Source organism: Perognathus longimembris, chromosome 3, assembly GCF_023159225.1.
Source record: "Perognathus longimembris pacificus isolate PPM17 chromosome 3, ASM2315922v1, whole genome shotgun sequence".
Classification (NCBI taxonomy): Eukaryota; Metazoa; Chordata; class Mammalia; order Rodentia; family Heteromyidae; genus Perognathus; species Perognathus longimembris.
Window position 1 is genome coordinate 606881 of NC_063163.1, and position 22276 is coordinate 629156.

At 42.9% G+C, this 22276-nt stretch overlaps 1 protein-coding gene across 3 annotated transcripts in view; it reads right to left on the reverse strand.

The window, feature by feature from the left end:
* Tmco3 (transmembrane and coiled-coil domains 3) overlaps positions 1-22276 on the reverse strand; it is a 37266-nt gene that overhangs the window by 13866 nt on the left and 1124 nt on the right. For all 3 annotated transcript variants that reach the window (XM_048341053.1, XM_048341054.1, XM_048341052.1), the window contains exons 2-7: positions 16373-16896; positions 15886-16065; positions 14577-14768; positions 12841-12969; positions 9980-10072; positions 5541-5727 (exon numbers count right to left, since the gene is read on the reverse strand). In XM_048341053.1, the coding sequence (XP_048197010.1) occupies positions 5541-5727; positions 9980-10072; positions 12841-12969; positions 14577-14768; positions 15886-16065; positions 16373-16816 (1225 nt within the window). In that variant the 5' untranslated portion in view covers positions 16817-16896. The remainder of the gene's footprint in view (positions 1-5540; positions 5728-9979; positions 10073-12840; positions 12970-14576; positions 14769-15885; positions 16066-16372; positions 16897-22276) is intronic.

Sequence of the window (22276 nt, forward strand, 5' to 3'; positions counted from 1 at the left end):
ATGCCCATGGCAAGGCTGGACTCTGTCCCGTAGGGCCACATGTCCTGTGTTCCATGTAAGCAGGCCCCCTCTTCCCTTCATCCGCAGTGTCCTTTCACAGGAAAGGACTTTTGATTTCCCTTCAACACCCTGAGACACATCTTCCCTTCTGTAGCAATCAGATGAATACATGATAATTTAATTATCCAGTGCATTTCTGAATACTCAGATCATGAAGTGTTTGGTCTAAAAGTAATGCATCTTCAATATCATGTACATTTGCAATATTCTGGTACATTTCTTGATCATTCTCCAAATCGCCAGACCCAACTAATAGATCCATGGAGAAGATACAACAGCTACAACAACCAGGCATCTGCTGTTTTAAAATACTCGACACAGCCAGAGACCAGTGGCTCACGCCTGTCATCCTGGCTACTCAGGAGCTCCGCTGAGATCTGAGGATCGCAGTTGGAAGCCAGCCCAGGCAGGAAAGTCTGTGAGACTTTTATCTCCAAAAAATGAAAGTGGCACTGTGGCTCAAGTGGTAGAGCAGTAGCCTTGAGCTCAAGAGCTCAGGGACAGTGCCCAGGCCCTGAGTTCAAACCCCACAACCAACAATAAACAAACAAAACCACACCAACAGTTTGGAGGCATCATTTGTCTTTCCAGGATGATCCTGAGAAGTGGCATGTTTTCTATTAATAATTTGCTCAAGTATCTTCTGTAAGATTAAGTTTTGCCAATTTTTCCATTTTTTTATGTTCATTTACTTTATTGGGGTTTTTTTAGAGGGGAGTACAGTGGGATTACAATGGCATGCGTCACGTAATGAGTGTATTTCCTTTCACGCAGTGTCTTCTGTTCCCCCACTCTCTCCCAGTCCCTCCCTCCCGTCTCCACTCACGAGTTGCACAGTTCACTTTCACAGTGTCCAGTGAGTTCCACTGCTGCACTTTTTCACCCTCTTTCCCTCGAGTTCTGTGCCCTCCCCAAGATGTACACTTGAATACATCATATGTAAGGTAAAGAAGACCAAGTCATCTAAACTAAAGAAAGAGGAAGAAAAATAAAAGATCTCTTGTTTTTATGTCTTGGAGTACATTCCAGTACTTATATTATTTTATATAAATATGAAGAGGTACTTAGGTATTGCACCTGAGAGTATCCTCTTTGGTCTCACTGTGTGAGAGGATCTAGAATCCTGTATAATTTATCATATCCCATTGTGTTTTAGATCTAATTTCTATATATCAGCAAGAACATGGGCTGTTTGTATCCCTAAGCTTGGCTTTACCTCACTTAACATGATTTGTTCTACTCCCATCCATTTCCCAGCAAATAACATTGTTTTATTGTAATGGCTGTGTAAAATTCCATTGTGTATAGGTACCACTGGATTATTTTTTTGTATGTGGACTTAAAGACTTTGATAAATTTTGAATTATTAATTCTTTGTTCATTACAAAGTTCAAATATCATCATCTAGCCTATCGTATACAAAAAATACCTTTTAACAAGTTATATTGTAATCCCTGCTACCCAGAAGACAGAGACAAGAGGATCATGGTTAAAGGCCATCCCAGCAAGGTAGCAAGATCCTGATTCTATAAACAAGTTGGGAAGGTAATACTGGTCTGTTAAACCAGCTACCAGGGAGGCGTAAGTGTAAGGATAGCAGTCTGAAGCTGACCCATACAAAAGTACAAGGCCCTATACCAAAGGCAAACTAAACCGAAAAGGGTTAGCGGCATGCTCAACTAGCAGAACACCTGCCAACCAAATGTAAGATGCCGAGTTCAAACTCTACTACCTCCAAGCAAAAAGGAGGGGCTGGGGATATGGCCTAGTGGCAAGAGTACTTGCCTCGTATACATGAGGCCCTGGGTTCGATTCCCCAGCACCACATATACAGAAAATGGCCAGAAGAGGCGCTGTGGCTCAAGTGGCAGAGTGCTAGCCTTGAGCAAGAAGAAGCCAGGGACAGTGCTCAGGCCCGGAGTCCAAGCCCCAGGACTGGCCAAAAAAAATAAAACAAGCAAAAAGGAATTTACAAAGTTCAATACATTCGAATCTATCAATATTTTTCTGTGGGATCATATCTGTTTGAAGGCACACACTCTACTCTCAGCCAGAAGGGTATTTTCCCATATCTCCAGTAGTTTCCGCTCTATGTGCGTATGTGTGTGGCTCTAACTTTTGCATTTGGGGAAAAAAATCTCACTTTGACTCACCTGTTTTTTTGTGTGCCAGTCTTGAGTTTTAACCCAACTTAGGTGTCATCCCTGAGCTATTTCACCCAAGGCTAGCACTCTACACTTGAACCACAGCACCACTTCCAGATTTTTGTGGTTCGCTGCAGACAAAAGGCTCATAGATTTTCCTGCTCAGGCTGGCTTCAGATTGCAATACTCAGATTAGCGTCCTGAGTAGTTAGGGTTGCAGTCAAAAGCCACTGGTGCCCAGCCCATTTCTCCCTCTGACCCAGTTTCTGGGCTGCCTGCATCCATGCCTGTGGTAAAGCTGCTACCCTGTCACTTCAGATTTAAGTGGGAAATTCTTGGCCTTTGTTCTGAGATAAAAAACCATTTGTCAAGAATCAATTAAGATCAGTTTAGGATCAGTTACTCAATCCCATTAAGAACTCTGCTAGTTGTTTTTTTTTAAATTGGAATAGTTCTAAACTTATATATGGGGGAAAATAACATATTTATGTATTGAGCCTTTTTATTGCGGGGGAGAGGGGGCAGTTGTGGGGCTTGAAATCAGGATCTGGGCACTGTCCCTGAGTTCTTTTGCTCAAGGCTAGCACTCTGCCACTTGAGCTACAGTGCCACTTCCAGTTTTCTGATGGCTACCTGGAGGTAAGAGTCCCATGGACTTCCCTGCCTGGGCTAGCTTTGAACTGGGATTCTCAGATCTCAGCCTCCTGGGTAGCTAGGATCACAGGCCACTGGCATACAGCTGTATTGAGCCTTTTAATCATGAACACAACTCTCTGATTAAGTCTTCAATAGAATTTTATGATTTTTTTAAAACAAATAAATCTTATTCTTAAGATTTATTCTAAAGTCCTTCATACTATAAAATGAAACCCCCTCCCTCAATATTGTAACTTCTAACTGTGCTGCGGGTACATGACCACTTTAGCATGTTTAGTTCTACACTTCCTGTCCAAGTCTTTCCATGTGCTGACCTCCCTCCCAATACATACCACTAGTGGTGACTCTTCCCATCTTCTCACTGCTCAGAGAAGGCAGAGCCTTTATCAAAGCCTCCTCTCCTAGCCTCCCATGGGCAATTCACCAACTCTGGAAATCCTCAGTGCTATTCACTGTTCACTGTTCCCCTGGACCTGGCTCTTCTGTCACCCTGTGGTGTGGGACTAGGGACACCTGTACTGCAAGTCTTCCTGTATCAGACAACACCTTCACTTCATTCTTCAACAATTCTGCTGGACATGTGAGACTAGTCCTTTCTAGCAGGCAGAAGTTCTCCACTGCCATCCATGATCTAGCTTCACAGAGGAAGACATGGACCATCAACTGGCTTGTCCTTTTAGAATACCTGTCTTTTCTGACATGTGTTGGGATTACTATGGAAACTCAAGGCACTGATGCTATATTCTGACATAAATTTATTTTTGTTTATTGTGTACAGTTTTAGAGATGTACTTTGAATCTAAGGACTCAACTTTTCCAGCTCTAAAAAATTACCATCCTTCCAGGAAATATTTTTGGTGGTTTTTTTTAGGGGAGGCAGAGGATGCACAGGAATGGAGGGAGAAAGGGTGAGATTCAGTCATTGTGTTCAATATACACTATGTAAAAATGAACTACGCAACTTGTAGGTGGGCATAGGTGAGGGAAAGATGAAGGAAGGGATGACACTGTTCAAGAGGCACTGCACTCACCACCTGACTTATACAACTTAGTAATTACAATAAAAAACAAATGCTTACCAGTCTTTCCCCCCAGTCTCTCATCCTGTAATACAGACATGGAACATACTATCTAGTCTGCATGTGTCTTGAATGTTCTTTCCCATTCTTACCTGGCATGTGTTTTTTGTGTTTGATCTAATTAGGCAGATGCAACCCCTCCATTTGTTTGCAGTGTCCCAAGCAATCTCATTCGGAAGTCTTCACTCTTTGCTTCTATGAGTAAGGAAACTCACTTAGCTAAGTGTGCAGATGTCTTTGTGTGTGTGCACGTGTGTGTGTGCGTGCATGCGCACTGGTCCTAGGGCTTGAACTCATGCCTGGACACAATCCCTGAGCTTCTACTCAAGGCTCATGCTCTACCACTTGAGCCAGAGCACCACTTCCAGCTTTTTTTTTTTTTTTAATAAAGTAGTTTAATTTTTTTAAGTAGTTTATTGGAGATAAAGAGTCTCACTGACTTCTCAGCCTGGGATTGGCTTTGAACCACAAATCCTCAGATTTTAGTCTCTTGAGTATCGAGGATTACAGGTATGAGCCACTGGTGCCCAGCACAGCTTTGTTTAACCACACATTTCCTCATAGGTGTAGGTTTTTCAGGGTGAGGCCATTCTACAGGAGCTGCTGTACTTCATCCCTGGCTCCCTTCATTCCTGCCTCCTGAGGTGGGGTCCAACCTAAGTGCTAACTCACGGGGCTACTCAGACCACTTCAGATGTGGCCATTAAGTCAGTGGCAGTGGTCACCCATAGAGGAATTGCATTTGTGTCCCATGAGTCCTAAAGAAGATGGCAATCTTTTCAACTCCTTTCATTGGGGGAAGTCCCTCTCCCCCACAAGTCTTACTGTCTTGAGCGCACAGGGCAGGCCCTTTGGTGCCCCGGTCTAGATCTCAGAAGGCCCAGAGCCAGCACTACTCGACCCTTGTGACAGGCAAAGCAGCACTAGTGTCACTGGAGAGGTCAGCTACAACTCTTTGGCTCTCTTTCCATATTTTCCCTTCTATTCATGTGTGTTACCATAACAGTTTGATCTTGTATTATTGGACTGACCTTTACAAAGTAAGAGCAAAACAGTGACAAATTGGCAAAGAAGTAAAACACATGATGAGACCAAAGACACAGAGCAGAGCAGCTCAGCTCAGCAATGGGCCTCCTCCCTGGTACTACGGTCTCACCACACATGGCAGTGACTCAAAAATGCCAATGCCTCACACACGGATGAGCCAAACCCAACATAAGAGCTCAAGTTCTCTTACTGCCAAAGCACCCCAAAGTTTCAGAAAAGTATAAAAGTGTGTCTGTTCTTCTACCAGCACAAAAGCAGCAGACAGCACACGGTATGTGGGGGCTGCTTTCTTCTGATCCCTGTCCAGTTTCTCACAGGCACTCAAACTGTCCTAATTTGAAAGGCATGTAGCACACACTTCTCTGCATCCAGCAAACAAGTGCTGGGTTAAAGAAGCTGAGTTCACAAGCAGATCAATCTGCCATGGAGCATGAGCCTGAGTGCCCACAATGGCCCGTGGAGACCTGAGGAGGATGTCGAGGTCTTGTAATTTCTCCTCACAAGTCCAAGTGAGCATTAGCTACATATGTACTAAGAATACCCTGCCACCTACCTTCTTTGTCGCCTCTGGCACTGCCCACCAGGAACCTGGACACCAGGGGTGTGCTTGATAAGGACAAACAAGTGGAAATGAAGACACTCTGAGTAGGTCTGATTTGCAGAAGGTGTCCCCACAGCAAGCCGAAAGCAATCATTAGTAGTGTCATGTGACAGGGTCCTTGTAAAGATATCTTCCACACCTTGAAGAGAACACATGTAGTTGTGCAGGATACAGAGGCAGCAGCCCATCTCTGGATCAGCGGCACACAGCCACATCTACTAAGACCAGAGCTTCATGAAAGCAACTCAGTCTACTTGCTGCCTGTTTTGACACAGTAAGTACTCACCCCAGGCGCTCTTCCTCTCCCTTTAGCTCTTCCTCTCGCTTGCCCTTGGTATCACTAAGGGAATGGTTACCAGTCTCTTCCAGATATTAAAACCCTCTAATGCTCAAGCCCTACTTTAAAATGTGTAGTATTAGCATAAAATCTATGCATACTCTCTGTATACACACTCTTATAAATCCTGTCATCTCTAGATGATTTATAAAATTCTATAGGTTTTGTGATGTTATTTCAGAAGTAACGACAAGAAAAATGTACATATTCAGCACAGACACTATATATAAAACCAGGTGCCAGTGACTCATCTATAAGCCTAGCTACTCAGAAGGCTGAGACCTGAGGATCAGGGTTTGAAGCCAGCCCAGCATACAAATCCAAGAAACCCTTATCTCCAATTAACTAGCAAAAGGACAGATGTGGAGACATGGCTTAAGTGACAAAGTGCCAAGACAAACTGAGCAAGACCATAAGGTCTTCGAGTTCAAGCCATAGTATCGGTGCATGCCCGGACACACACACACACACACACACACACACACACACACACACACACACACACACACACACACACACACACACACACACACACACACACACACACACACACACACACACACACACACACACACACACACACACACACACACACACACACACACACACACACACACACACACACACACACAGTAGGGTCTGAACTGCTTCCTAAAAGCAGGCAGGCACTTCAACCACACTCCATTTATTTTGCTTTTAGTTATTTTCCTGAATGGGTCTCATAGTTCTAAGGCCAGCCTTGGATTGAAACCTTCTATTTATGTTCTCCACGTAGCTTGGATTACAGGCATGTGCTACCACATCCAGCTTAGACACTATTTTCTCCCAAATGTTTTGTATATAACTGGGTAAACACATGGGTGTAGAAGCCATGGATTTGGCTGTGACTCCAGTTGTGTGTGTGTGTGTGTGTGTGTGTGCGTGTGTAAAAACCTAATCCTCAGAATAAATCTCAGATGTAGAGATCACCTTTTAGCTATTTAGGTGCTCAATAGTTACTTAGCACTGTGCTTAACATGATAGTGACCATGGAAGAGGCTCGAACCCAGGGCCTCACACTCGCTTGGATTTTTCTATCAAGGTTGGTACTTTACCAGTGATTCTCACCTCCATTTACAGCTTCCCCCTCTTCTTCTGGTGCCAGTCCTGGGACTTGAACTCATGCCTGGGTGCTATACCTGAGCTTTTTCCAAGTTAGTACTCTACTACTTGAGCCACAGCGCCACTTTTGGCTTTGTGGTAATTAACGGGAGGTAAGAATCACACAGCATTTCCCACCCGGGCTGGTTTTGAACAGAGATCCTCAGATCTCAGCCTCCTGAGCAGCTCAGATTAGAGGTATGAGCCACCAGTGCCCTGCATTGCACTTACAGCTTTTCGCTAGTTAACTACACATAAGAGTTTGAAGCCTAAGCTAACTTCAAACAGGGATCCTCAGATCTCAGACTCCTGAGCAGTTAGAATGATAGGCATGAGCCACTCGAGCTTAGCTTAGCCTGGGTGTTTGTTGCTTTTGTTGGTTGTGGGGCTTGAATTCAGGGGCTATCCCTAAGCATTTTTGCTCAAGGCTAGCACTCTACCACTTTTAGCCATAACACTGCCACTTTCAGTTTCCTGGTGGTTAAGTAGAGATAAGGGTCTTACAGACGTTCCTGCTCGGGCTGGCTTTGAACTGTGATCCTCAGATCTCAGCCTCCTGAGTAGGTAGAATTACAGGTATTCAGCTCTGTAATATAATCTCTATCAACTCATTTCTTCAATTAACTTGGAAGACCTTTAGGGTTAGTCAAAACTCAGGCTAAGCTGGGCACTGGTGGCTCATGCCTATAATCCTAGGTACTCAGGAGGCTGAGATCTGAGGATCATGGTTCAAAGCCAGACTGGGCAGGAAAAGTCCCTGTGAGACTCTTTATCTCTAACCATCAGAAAACTGGAAGTAGAGCTGTGGCTCAAAGTGGTAGAGTACTGGCCTTAAGCAAAAGAGCTCATCAGGGACAGCGTTTGAGTTCAAGCCTCACAACCAAAAAAAAAAAAAGAAGAAGAAGAAGGAATTATAGTTACATAAATATGAGTATTACATAGTAACACACTGGGGACCCATCTTAATCTATTTGAAGTGTCTGTTCATTTCTCTTTTCCACACTACATATTTCCAATCAATGCCAGTTTCCTAAGTACCAATTTCCCCATTCCAGAACACCTTTTTTTTTTTGGCCAGTCCTGGGCCTTGGACTCAGGGCCTGAGCACTGTCCCTGGCTTCTTCCCGCTCAAGGCTAGCACTCTGCCACTTGAGCCACAGCACCGCTTCTGGCCGTTTTCTGTATATGGGGTGCTGGGGAATCGAACCTAGGGCCTCGTGTATCCGAGGCAGGCACTCTTGCCACTAGGCTATATCCCCAGCCCCGCAGAACACCTTTTAAAAGTGGCCTTGGAGGCGCCATGCACCATACAGCATTAAGCAGTGAGGTTATGGATACTGGAAGCTCTGTACAGAAGCCTTGAGACTTTTCCCTCAGGGCTGTGCGGCCTGGGAGCTCCCTCGCCCGTTCTGGTCTTCCTCCCACTCTTTGGGAATCAAGTAATTGGTGAAGCTCTCCCTAAGCTGGTTGTTGGGATTTTCAGTTGCAGCAAAGTGAGCACCTGCCTGGCCTCCCACCCCATCCCACACATGACCATCCGGCCTGCCTGGCTGGATCAGGAGAAAAAGGAGCCACATAGCCTTCTAATCACCAGACATGAGCCCCTGTCTCCACATAGCCTTCTAATCACCAGACACGAGCCCCTATCTCCACATAGCCTTCTAATCACCAGACACGAGCCCCTGTCTCCACATAGCCTTCTGATCACCAGACACGAGCCCCTGTCTCCTGAATGTCACACAGGCCAATGATGGGAGAGCAAGAGTCCAGCTGAGCTACGTCTACGTTCTGCTTGGTTCTCTGCCAGACTCAAACCTTGAGCCTCCCAGTCACAGCCTCCCAAGTGGTTAGGAATACAGGCACGAGCCACCAGTGCCATGCTGAAAGAGTCTTAATATTATAGTTTATTAAGTAGAAACTAGTCTTCTGAAAATACCAAGATGCATTTTTTTTGGTATTGTAAGAACCAGAATGCATGCTGAGGTCTAGGGTTGCTACCAAGTGACAGCAGTGAAGGTTCCAGAATAAGGAGCAAGCCCTCCATCAGAGCTGAGAACCCCATATGGACACGGTGAGAAATGCTACCCTGTCACAAAATCAGAGACTAGCAAGCAGGACTTACGGAAGCAGATTCCCACTTGAGTACTCTCTCCATTCCTAAAGTATATCATCACACCAATCAGCCAAACAAAACTCAACCAACACAATAACCCTTCTTTCGAAGTCATCTTTTGATCTATATAACATGTGCAAAAAGCACCAGAGGCATCTTCGAATGACATCAACACCAATAAAGTATAGTGCTTTATAGAGTTTAAAGCTATTGGGTTACATAACACCACTTCACTGTCTAACTTTGAATACTACAGTAGAAAAAAAAAAGAAAATTATAAAAATTCAAGTCAGAAAAAACTAATCTCCCCCAAATCCTACTGTATAGGTCAGGAACCTGACACCCTGAACTAGCAAATGGAGGCCTCCTAGTCCATGAACATAGGCCAAGATGGCATGTGTGCGGGTAGGTCCAATGACACACAACACCCTAGAGATTCCTTTCCCACGCACAGAAGTTCGGCAGGGAATTCACAGGAAGAACAGTGTTTTCTCTTTAGAGTCTACCAACAATGTTCATTTTATCCTCCACCGCCTTTTCTAGGGTAGCACATTGAATATGCAGTTTCTGTCGTATTTCTCAGTTTATGAAACTGTCCTTCTTTAAGGACATCTGGAATTAGTCATGTGAAAATTAATTCAACTTACTAATTATAAGATTTTTCAAGCCTAGCATTATTTTTTTCTTTTCAAATTTTGTTCTAAAAATGTTATCAAACTAGCTATGGCTGCCAACAAATGTTAGAAGCAAATAAACCAAGTCACTGATGTTAAGCTACAATGAGAGGGATTTGATACTCACCTTCCTCAGCTTTTCAGGGGAAAATTCTAAGCCAACAAGAAAAAGAGTGAAGAAAACTCCAAATTCCCCCAGTGTCTCCACCTGTACAATAGACTGAAAAACAAGAAAATGTAAACCCAAATAATCTTGTTTGACATATACTCAAATGAACCATCCAGTGCTAGAAACGAGTTCAATGACACAAGAGATTATTTTAACCTTGACTTTTTTTTCTCCTTTTCTTAATTATTCAGAGGAATATTTACTTTCATTTTATTGCTTAAAAAGTAGCTCTGGGGTACCAATTTTCGAAATCATGGCCACTTGTTCTTTCTTAGCAACTTTCTTCAGGCTTTCAGTGGTCAAGGAAGCATCACACCCAAGCTTCACCCTGACCAGTTCATGGCAGTGGCTTATGTTCTGGGTGTGAGCATGTCTAGTACATACATAGAATTCTTTAAGTACCACAGCTGCCCATATCACACAGGCTTTGATGTAAAGGATTCTGTATTTGTTTGGATTCATTAGTTATTTATTACTAATGTTGTTCTACTAGACAAATAGCACACAATATTTTAAATTCATTATGGCTACTAACTGTTCTGTTTTTTTAAATACTAATATGGCAAAAGGGTTACTGAGTTCACATGCTTCCTGATCCCACTATAAGCCAACTGGCTTGTCAGAATTCATGTTCTGGGCTAGGAATGTGGCTCAGTGGTAGAGTGCTTCTCTAGCATGCATGAAGCCCTGGGTTCAATTCCTCAGTACTACACACACAGAAAAGGCCAAAAGTAGCACTGTGGCTCATGTGGTAGAATGCTAACCTTGAGCAAAAGAAGCTTACAGACAGTGCGAAGGCCCTGAGTTTAAACCCCAGGACTGGCCAAAAAAAAAAAAGAATTCCTGTTCTGTTGTATTTGCATCTTTAACCTTCAATCTTTCTTATTTTACTTTTGTAGCATCTCATTATTTGTTCTTTTTGGGGGCACCATCAGTATGTCCCAGTCTCTCTGTTGTTGTTATTATCAGGCTTGAATTCAGGGCTTAGGCAATGTCCCTGAGCTTTTGTGCTGACAGCTCCACTTCCTGGTTTTTCTTTTTTTTTTTTTTTTGAGGGGGTGGTGGTGGTGGTGGTAAAGTTAGAGATAAGAATCTCACAGACTTTCCTACCTGGGCTGGCTTCAAAATGCAATCCTCAGATCTCAGCCTCTTGAGTAGCTAGCATGACAGGCCTGAGCCACCAGCGCCCATGCCCTAGTCACTTAATAGAGAATTTTACTTCACATACATTTACTATTGTGCAGATTTCTACTCTTATTTTCTTGATATCATCTTGCTTTCCTGCTTCCTTATTACTGTCATTTTTCTTTTATTATTTCTCTTCCTTTTCCTTTTTCAGATAGAGGCTTTTGGCTCCTAAGTAGCATGTCTAAGTCTGTATTTCTCAACTTGGTGAATAAGAGCCTCTGCGAGGCAAAAATTCATATTAATATACTAATATACTAATAATTATATTCCTTGCACTAAGCACTCCTCTCTTTTGGCTAGGATACTCTTGGTTCTTTATTGAAAAACACATAGTACAGGATGTAACAGGATGAGAATAGTCACAGTACCCAGTGGTGTATGAAGCCCAGGTATTGTGCTCTTCACTTCTGGCTTTGTATACTGTTCTAAGTCATGCGGAACTCACAGGGTCTGGGACTCTCTTAACTTCAAGTCCTTGTGTGGCTACTTCTTTTGACTTTCTGGTGGGTTTCAGTGTAGGGAAATCCCTGAAGTTCTTTTGACCTGGTTGAAGGTCTGCGCATTAGCATTAGCTGGAGATAGGTTCAAGGAAAACTTACGTTTTCCTGTCTTATATTTGCTTCTACATGTGAGAAAAGTATCTTTTCTACCAAATTAGTTTCCTTTCTATTAACCTTGTGAGAATTGTTTTTCTGAAAAGTCCCTGCTTAGGCCAGGTGGCTTGGCCCTTGTTAATTTTTACTTATATCTTTTTCCTGCTGCACATTCCTTTTTGAGGATGTCTTCTTGAATTTTAGTTACATCCTGCTAATTAAGCTATACCTTTTGCAGTCTGTGACCCTGAGTTCAGCCAAGATGGGGATGGGGAGGGGGCTACATTGTTAGGGATAAACTAGGAACAGCCCTCCTGTTCTGTGTGCTTGCTCACCAGATTTTTGGCTAAGGGTAGACTCTTTTGCAGAAGAAAACCTTGCCTTGCTGAGTTCCTTTTGAATTGTTGTCCTTCATTCCTATATTACATCCCAACATCCCAAACCATTTCTAACATAGTCACCTGGGGCATTTTAGTAAAGTTAGGGTGATTCAATGGCTCACCCTTGACCTTCCCGATAGCTCCTCCTGTGCTAGGCTCCCAGTGTCACCTGTATTGTAGGCGAAACATTCAGAAGCCTTATAAAGCTCGGAAGACTTTCTTTCCTGTCAAAAATGTGTCTGCCTGTGTGTGATAGTGCATTAATCTTCCCTTCAAATGGCCTTTACAAGAACAGCCTTAGGTTACCTTTCAAGACAGGGGCTTCTATACACTAGAAACAGCTTATAAACACACCAAGCCCAGAATTTTTAGTTGCGTTCAGTGTCTGAAGCATGACCTGTATAATCCTGTACATCATTATTGCCAGAAATGGCATCTAAAACTAATTCAACTTAAAGAGATACAGGGATGTTTTTCTCTAGGTAAGATGTCTCACATCAAGTCGTGAAATGTTCCTGTAGCTTAAAGGGTTTCTTCAAGGGCATCTTCTCTGTATGGTCTTTAAGACACTCAATTGTATCTTCACCTTACCCAAGCTCAGAACTGTTAAGTCTTTGAGCATCTTGCTAGACAGTAAAAAGTTCAATGTTGTTCTTACCTTAATACTGTTTAGTCCTGAAGGTCCCAGAAGTACACCACAAATGATATACCCAAACATCGTAGGCAAGCCTATTGTTGTACACAGCCAGCCACAAGGTAAGGACAACATTCCTATGGTAACAATGTCCTAATGCAGAATAAACAAGAAACAGAGTTGCTTAAGCAAGAGACCAGGATGGGACCAAGTTCCCAGACATGGAGTGCAGATGACAAACCTATAAGGATACTTCTGTGTCACACAAAGAAGATGAAAACATTAAGATGCATTCTAGAAGTTGAAGTTAGTTCCTAATACTCTAACAATTATAGCAAAATCTGTCTGTTCAGTTAGGCCCCCTATTGGCATTCTACATAACTAAGTAGTACTTGAATTCCATTGAGTTTTCTAGCTGATGTGCTATTGCCATCAGTTTCCCCATTGTTTATAAGCAGTGAAGCAAAAATCAACAATAGCACAGAAAGGGAGGGAGGAAGGATGAACAAATGCAATCATGCTATTCAGCATATTAAAAAAAAATCAACAGCAGTGCTGGGACCACTGAGTGTTAGATTAAGAATGGGATATAAATACAGTCTCAAAGCTTCCCCCCAAATTACTTTTTCATTACCAGGAGGAAAAAGAGTAACTCTCCAGAGACGGTCCCATCTTAGGGGACATGAATGCTGTCAGTTTGCAGAGGTGGCCTGCAGGCTGTTGTAATCATAACCACAGGGACTGGAGCGTCTGTGGGCTGATCATGATCTCGGGTCTAATGGAAGGCTCTGTACCTGGCGCCCTTGGGTACTCCTCATCTTAAAGCCTGGGTTCTGCTTTATTTCTGTTCGTAAGCAAAGTTCCAGTTAAAGAAGTTTTGCTGGAATTTACTTGACTCTCCCATGCTTCCTCACCGGATTGCTGGATCTCCCATTTCAATTCCTGTAAGAGTGGTCACTTTGAACTAGACTAGCTTTCTGGGAGGAAACGGTTTGCAATACATCTGTCTGGCAGACCAGGTGCACTGAGGTTTCCACACTGTGCTCCCCATGTGTGAATGTAAGCACGTAGGATTTCTCAGCCACAATTCCTCTGCCTCATGGCAGAGGACAAAATGAAATAATTTTCATTTTTTCGTCTCACTATGTTGTCCTGGCTATTCTCCAACTCCTGGGCTCAAGATACCCTGGAAGCCTCAGCTTCCTGTGAAAACAGCTTTCAGATAACTGGAACTTTAGTCCCACTAATAATGCCCAAGTTCAGAAGTCAAGATTTCAAAAACATAACTAAATTCTTTTTTTTTTTCCTGTCCTGGGGCTTAACTCAGGGCCTGAGCACTGTCCCTGGCTTCTTTTTGCTCAAGGCTAGCACTCTACCTCTTGAGCCACAGCGCCACTTATGGCTTTTTCTGTGTATGTGGTGCTGAGGAATAAAACCCAGGGCTTTATGCTAGGAAAGCACTCTACCACTAAACCACATTCCCAGCCCAACTAAAATCTATTTTAAGTACTAAAATGCTCCTTTCTTTTAGAGAAATAAAATAAAAAATTAAGAGAGGCTGTCTCAAAGCCCAGATGTGGTATGTTTTAGCAGACTCTCTGACAAACAGAACACCCAGCCTGAGGCCAGAGGAGAAACAGCTTCTGACTGCCACAGGGAGGAAGGTCAATCCTCAATGACCACCCACAGGAAGGACAGGTAGACCCTCAATGACCACCCACAGGAAGGGCAGGTGGACCCTCAATGACTGTCCAGATCACCTTTATAAAATGGTGGTCTGCACGTGGGATGGTGGAATCTCTAGGCTTGGTCAAGATGTACTGGTTGTTCTGGGAGTCGATCAGCATGCTGAGGCCTAGACCTTCCTCTACTTCTCGCTGTGTGATATTCTTCTTGGAATTGGCCTCTTCCTCCTCCACCCTGAGAACTGCCTCAAAATTGACCCCCTTGACCTGCAAGAATAACAAATTATGCAATCAGAATCAACTAAACACTTTCAAATTCAATATTCAAAGGTTGAAAATACCTGTAGTGCCCATAAATTCAAATTTTTTCACATCTATTTTACCTGATTTAGGGCATACATTTTCAAAAGTTTGTATCACAGGGGCTGGGAATATGGCCTAGTGGTAGAGTATTTGCCTTGCATACATGAAGCCCTGGGTTCGAATCCTCAGCTCCACATATATAGAAAAAGCCAGAAGTGGCGCTATGGTTCCAGTGGTAGAGTCCTTGAGCAAAAAAAGAAGCCAGGAACAGTGCTCAGGCCCTGAGTCCAAGCCCCAGGACTGGCAAAACAAAACAAAACATGTTTGTATCTCAGAAAACAATTACTTCACCTCCAATCCTCTTTTTTTCGTGTGCGTGTGTGTGTGTGTGTGTGTGTGTGTGTGTGTGTGTGTGCCCTCATGAACAAATATACACTGGTAATATGGCTTAAATATTATGGCTTGAAGTGATTTGCACTTTTGCCTTTTCACTCGAGGCTGGTGGGCTTCCTCTTAAGCCATACCTCCACTTCCAGCATTTTGCTGGTTAATTGAATGAAGATAAGCGTCTCTTGGATTTGTTTGCCTAGGCTGGCTTTGATCCTTAGATCTCAGTCTCCTGAGTAGCTAAGATTACGGGTGTGAGGTACTGGCACCTGGTTCTTCTCTACTCTCATTTTAATTTATTTCTATTAAGTGTTTATAGGTCCATCCCAAACACAATCAGTTCTTGGCTTCAGTATAAATTTTTCCTTAGGATCTCAACATGTGACAAGTGAGAAGCCTTCTGCAGTTTTACAGAATCCCCACAGGTCAGCTTAAACCTGGCCACTCAAACTTGCTTGACAGCAGAGTCCCAACCTCGTATACAGCAAAGCTAGGAAATGGACACAAGCCCTGACAAAAGACAAAATGTAGTTATTAAAAGACAAAAGGAGAAAAATGAGACTTGATCAAGTCAAATTACTTTCCATAGGACATAGAAGTGTTTTAGATTATTGTCAACCTCAGTAAGACACACATTCAGACACCTTCTAGGGCTCAGCCTCATTAGGTGGAGGGGCTTGAGAGTACTGCTTACAGATTTATTGTCATCAAAAGCATGCTCTTCTATTTCTTCCTCTAAGCGATCGGCCGCCTTCCTCACATCTTCCAGAATCTCATCCAGCATGGAGAGGCTCTTGTTTTGATGTTGCATGTTTTTGAGTGCTTCCACTTGATGTTTTTCTGCAGCAAGAAGTTCCACATATTCTGTCTCTTCCTATTCATTTATGAGAAATGAAGAGTTGTATTTATTAAGGAAAAAACTAAGATATGATTTCCTTGTTGCCCACACAGGGTCCTAGCCAAACTAGACACAACAACCTCTCTCTATGTCAATAACCCTGTCCATGCATGGCAACTACTGACTATAACCAGCAGAGACCAGGTGTCCAAGCTCAGACATGCTGAGCTTAGTGAAATGTGCGGGCCGGGCATTTGTGCACGTGCACATGCACACACACTCTCACACTCACAATGTTTAAAATACATTTACTCATATCCAAGCTTGTTGGCTGGCCACTGACCTTTATGGCAGCTTCCCGCAAGGCCTCCAACCGTTGCCGGCTGCTCTCCTTCATGTTCACCACATCTCTGTAATCCCCCTGCAGGGCCCTCTGCAGTCCATAGATGGCCTGGAAGACTGAATTTTCACTTTCATTCAGCTCTTTCTGGAAGATTTCAAATGTGTGCACCTGAAACAGCTTCTCTTCATCTGACAGGCTAGTGTCTTTCTCCACCGCTCTGATGGCATTTTTCAGTTTATTCAGAACCACATTCTTCTGCCGAAGAAGCCCGGTCAGCCTCCTGCAGCTGTCCAGGACCCACTGCCTCCTCTGATTAGCAGCTGCTCCCTTCCCTCGATGTAACTTGATAGCATGCTTCGCCACCTCCGCGTGCTCCGCAGCGCTGACTAGCAAGTGAAGGAATGGAAGCAGCATCCAAAAGAGAGACTCTTCCAATATCTTCATGGTCCGAGGACAGGGAAGAGGACAAGGCGGGCCAAAGAGTCCTGCTATGGTCAGCTTGCATTTTAGATGCACATTTCCAGCTGAAAAACAGACTTATTGTCACATATAGCTAAGTAAATGACTCATTGCTAGTGAAATCATAGTTAAAATATTATTTCCAGAAAACTGTTAGCTTTCTGAAAAAAAGGTTCTTTTTCTCAGATTAATATAAATACCTGAACTCAGATAACAATCAAATACTGAATGTTAAAGTAACTTTAAGTGAGATTAAAGGAGTTGTATCTGGTTTTAAAGGCTTTTTTCCCCTTCTCATACTAGGGTTTGAACTGAGGGCCTTGCACATGCTAGGCTAGTACTCTACCTCCTAAGTCATAGCTATAGCCCCAAAAGGAAAATTTTCTGAGAAGTTTTATCAAGGATTTATTTTTTATAACAAGGTTAAAGGAGGGAGAAATAGAAAAAGAGCTATTTCCTGTTCTCCATACAGAAAATAGGAACTAAAGATTTGAAAGGCATTTTTTTTTAAAGCAAACAGCCTCAGAAGTCTACCAAATCTACCATCTACAAATAACAAAAGATCCTTAAGAGGATCCACATATCAACATCAACCTCCCTACTCCAGATTTGCAAGCCACTGGGGGTCATGCTCAAAGGATTCTGAAATAAAACCCTCTGAAATGCCAAGATCTGGTTCAGCCATTCTACTTGCTTTCCAACATCTCTAAGAAAGTTGCCAAACTTTCAAAGTCAGCCAAAATCAGTAAATAGCATATTAAGACATCAGGATAAAAATGTTCACAAAAATATGTAACCATAGCTAGAATTCCAGGACTTTCATCAGATGTTGAAATTTTTTCAATCACTGAAATCCAGGTTCATTCTCTTTCCCTGTGTGAAGACCTAAAATGAAATAAATGGACATCTGGGAAGAAGAGTACAGGCAGGAACCTGAAGTCACATTTTGGTGATTTGAGTGGATGGAGTCTTGGTGCTGGCACTGAAGCCAAGGTATATGCAGGAGATGCAGCCCACAGCAGAGTTGACAGGAGTAATACCTGAGGAGCAGGTGGACTTCCAGCCACCTGAGTTATGTTCAAAAGGAAATAAGAAATGCCATCTGTGGGATTTGATTTAAAGGAAACACCAGCATGTGTACCACCCACTCAGGTAACAGAGCCACTCCCTAATGACTGTTCCCTAAACTACAAACTTGCACTTTAATTTCACTGCTAACCACAACACAAATTAATAAATTCAACAAGGAAAAGCAGACACACACAAAAAAATAATACGGCATTTCTAGAGATCTGAACCAACCAGGACGTAGAAGCAACCCTTACAAAAACAAACATAAGAACTCAAAAAGCAGAAATGGAGTCGTGGCTCAAATGGTAGAGTGCTAGCTCTGAGTACGAACAAGCTCAGGGAAAGCACCCAGGCCCTGAGCCCAGGATGAGCACAAAAAAACAAAAAGTAAACACTCCAAAAGCCTTCAGACAGACCAGTCTATTAAGCAAGGGATAACTTGCCCAGTGCTCTTCAACAGATCTCAAAAACAAATACTCTGCTACGCAACAGAAGTTACTGTTGGCAAAATGACAACCAAGTTACCAAGAAACAAATATATTCTTTTAAAAAAGTGTTGGATTTCAATATGTTCTAGAGGTGTAGCTCCTAAAAGACAAAGCTAATGGACACCTGGGGACTCTACTCAGCTCACATTCTAGTCAGGTAAAGGAAGTATGTGCTATAGCAGCAATTTGGCTTAAGTTAGGGGTCATACAACTCCAAGTGCAAGTTACCACCTCAAAAGCAAACTGACCATTTCCTCCTACAGAGCAGCACACCTGGTCTGTTATCTTAAGGCCTCATTTTGTGGCCAAGTTTCTCCTGTTCTAAGGGAGATTCACTGCCAACTTCGGAAGTGCAAGTTTAGGCTTTCCCAGAACCAAAACCTGAGATGCTTTATTTGTGCCTCAGAAAAAAAAACACTTGCAACACAGTCTGTGTGTGAATGGTACACTCCCTACACTTAATTCTAGTGTCCTTCCTCAACCATACTCCTAAGATTAAAAAGTCATTCTGGGGCTGGGAATATGGCCTAGTGGCAAGAGAGCTTGCCTTGTACACATGAAGCCCTGGGTTTGATTCCAGTACCACATATATAGAAAACGGCCAGAAGTGGCACTGTGGCTCAAATGGCAGAGTGCTAGCCTTGAGCACAAAGAAGCCAGGGACAGTGCTCAGGCCCTGAGTTCAAGGCCCAGGACTGGCAAAAAAAAAAAAATCATTCCGTAGTTAGTTTTTATGAGAATATTTTCCACTGAAATATACTCATTACAGAAGCATGAAGTTGAACTTATAAACCAACACCATAATTGAAGATCCAGTCGTGGTAACAGAAGCCACCACTTAAAAGGCTGAATTTGGAGTCTTTATTGTGGCATGGAGACTCCAGTCACAAAGCCCTACTGCCCTGAATACAACTAACATATTGCTTATATGGCCAAAAACCACACAAGGTGCATGATAAGAATCTTTTTTTTTTTTTTTGGACAGTCCTGGGCCTTGGACTCAGGGCCTGAGCACTGTCCCTGGCTTCCTTTTTTTTGCTCAAGGCTAGCACTCTGGCACTTGAGCCACAGCGCCACTTCTGGCCGTTTTCTGTATATGTGGTGCTGGGGAATCGAACCCAGGGCCTCATGTATACAAGGCAAGCTCTCGTGCCACTAGGCCATATCCCCAGCCCCATGATAATAATCTTAACAAAGTAGAAAGCAAATCAGATGTGAACACAATCAAAATATATATTTAAAAAAACAGTGAACAATCAAATCTAACAAAGATGTTAAAATAAACATAAGCCAAAGCAAATCAAATGTGGACACAATCATGGGAAATCAAGAAGCAATCATCTGAGAAAAGTAAGACTTTTCTGGAACTTACCAGCTCAAAACACATTTTTAAATGAAAGAATGTCCTATATTATTAAGACCTTTTGCTCACACCAAGTCCCCTTACTTCATTATGAGCTATACCTTTTTCATAAACTCATTTCAACCTCAAACCTGTCCCCAAGACTATATGGATGACTATAGTATATTCCTCTTAAATTAGCAAATATTTTAAATTTTATCATTATTTTGTTATTGCTATTTTCAATCATTAAAAAGACACTTTGGGAATATGGCCTAGTGGCAAGAGTGCTTGCCTCGTATACATGAGGCCCTGGGTTCGATTCTTCAGCACCACATATACAGAAAATGGCCAGAAGGGGCGCTGTGGCTCAAGTGGCAGAGTGCTAGCCTTGAGCAAAAAAGAAGCCAGGGACAGTGCTCAGGCCCTGAGTTCACGGCCTAGGACTGGCCAAAAAAACAAACAAACAAACAAAAAAGACACTTTGGCTGGGTGTTTCATACCTGTAATCCTTGCTACTCAAGAAACTGAGATCTGAGGACTGTGATTCAAAGCCAGCCCACCTCCAATGAACCATCAGAAAAACAGAAGTGACACTGTGGCTCAAAATGGTAGAGCACTAGCCTTGAGCAAAAGAGCTCAGGGACAGTATCCAGGCCCCAAGGTCAGGTCCCATCACTGACCAAAAAAAAAAAAAAAAAAGACCCTTTGGATTTCTGTAATACTGAATTTTAGGTGTGAGAGTTGCAAGCTGTGTAGAGTATGATTCCACTTCTAAAACTCATCCAGCACTGCTGAGTATTTAACTAGCCACTATCTCACAGATGCTGTCTGAGACAAAGAATGAGAAGCACCCCATCTGGGCGATTCCCTTCTCAGCACTGATACCTGGTTTATTCAACTGAGCCCAGGCAATGTTCCCAGAATGGGAGAGGCAGGGTTTCTTTTTCTCTGGGGGATGGGTGTGGGTAATGGAGTTTGAACTTAGGGCCTCATACTTGCTAAGCAGATGCTCTACTACTTAAGCCATGCCCCAGGTTTTGTTTTGCTTTAGTTATTTTTTAAGGTACTATCTTGCATCTTGCATCTTGCTTTTGCCTAGGCCAGCCTTGACTGTGACCCTCCTACTTAAGTTTACTGAATAGCTGAGACCACAGGCATATAACACCACACCTAGTTAATTGGTTGAGATGGAGGTCCCATTAACCTTTTACCTGAGCTGGCCTGGGTACCCTCTTCATCAGCTGTGGTATAGGTTTAAGCCACTGCACTCCACTAGGAAAGGTGAGCTTTGACCAAGGTAGCCTTCCAAGGAAGTGGGCAGGGAAGGTCTGGAGCAAGTGGGGTAGGTGTGCCCAGAAAAGGATTAATGTGTCTGGGACAGTTATTTAGCTTCCTCTGAAATAAGGGGAAATAAGGATTATTCAAAGCAATTATAAATCCTTAGTAACAACACATGCAGGTTCAGCAGGATAGGCAAGAGAAAGATAATAAGATGGAGGAAAAGTCTCAATGGAAATAATCTATAGTATCTCCTTTGTAGAAGCCTTAAATCCTACTTTACGTTCTAAACTAGATTCTGTAAGAGTACTTATGATCCCACAAATACAAGTGGCAGCTACTAAAAAAAAGTAACATTTCCCACAAATACATTATTCTTATTTAGTGAAAGAATTGAAGAACAAGGAAGAGGAGGGAAAGCAAAACACTATTAAAAAGCTTTAAAGTACTTGTTGCGATAAACTTTTAGGAAAAGCAAGAATTTCATCAGATGATCCAGTCATGATACTACTTTTGGCAAACTGGTGCCACAGAAGATCAGTAAAATGTCCCAATCCATCAGATTAACACACAGATGCTGAGCAAAGAGTAAACCAGTGTCTTGATGGAATCATGTTCAAATAAATACCTATTGCATTTGTTCAGATGATAGCAAGTGAGATCCATAATGAGCAAAACAGACTCCAGGAAGAGCTGCATGCCAGCTGTTCTCTTTAGAGCCAGAAGGGCCAACAAGGAAGAAATAAAGGAGACTTCTGAGAAAGAGCCCTTTTAAGGAGCAGTAAATATTGTCTAGCTGTGGCCATGCTTGTGACAGGGAAGAATGAGCTGTCTGCCAAAACCAAGCCAACCAGGATGTTTTTCTTCTTGTCAAGGAGAGAAAGTAGCTGTAGGAGGCTAGAGCAGTGAAGACTGACAGAACGTGTTAAGACCTTTCAGCCCCTTCCAACCAGTATGGACTGGTTACACCCAAAAGAATTTACACCTAAGGTGCAGATCAAGACTGCCCAAGGCCTTTGCAAACTAAACTGTGCACTCGGACACCCTTCTGGCTCTATAAATTTAGGTCAAGGTGTTGCAGGGCCTACATGTTCCCCAGAACAATCATCTCAATGGCCATGGTTGGGTAGATGTAGCTTTAGAAAGATTGTAACTAGTGCTAAAACAAAACAAAACAAAACAAAACAACCTGCCTCAACACACAAGGCCAAAGTGAATAAAATTCCACAGGGAGCCGAACAGGTCAGTCTGAGTGAAGCCTGG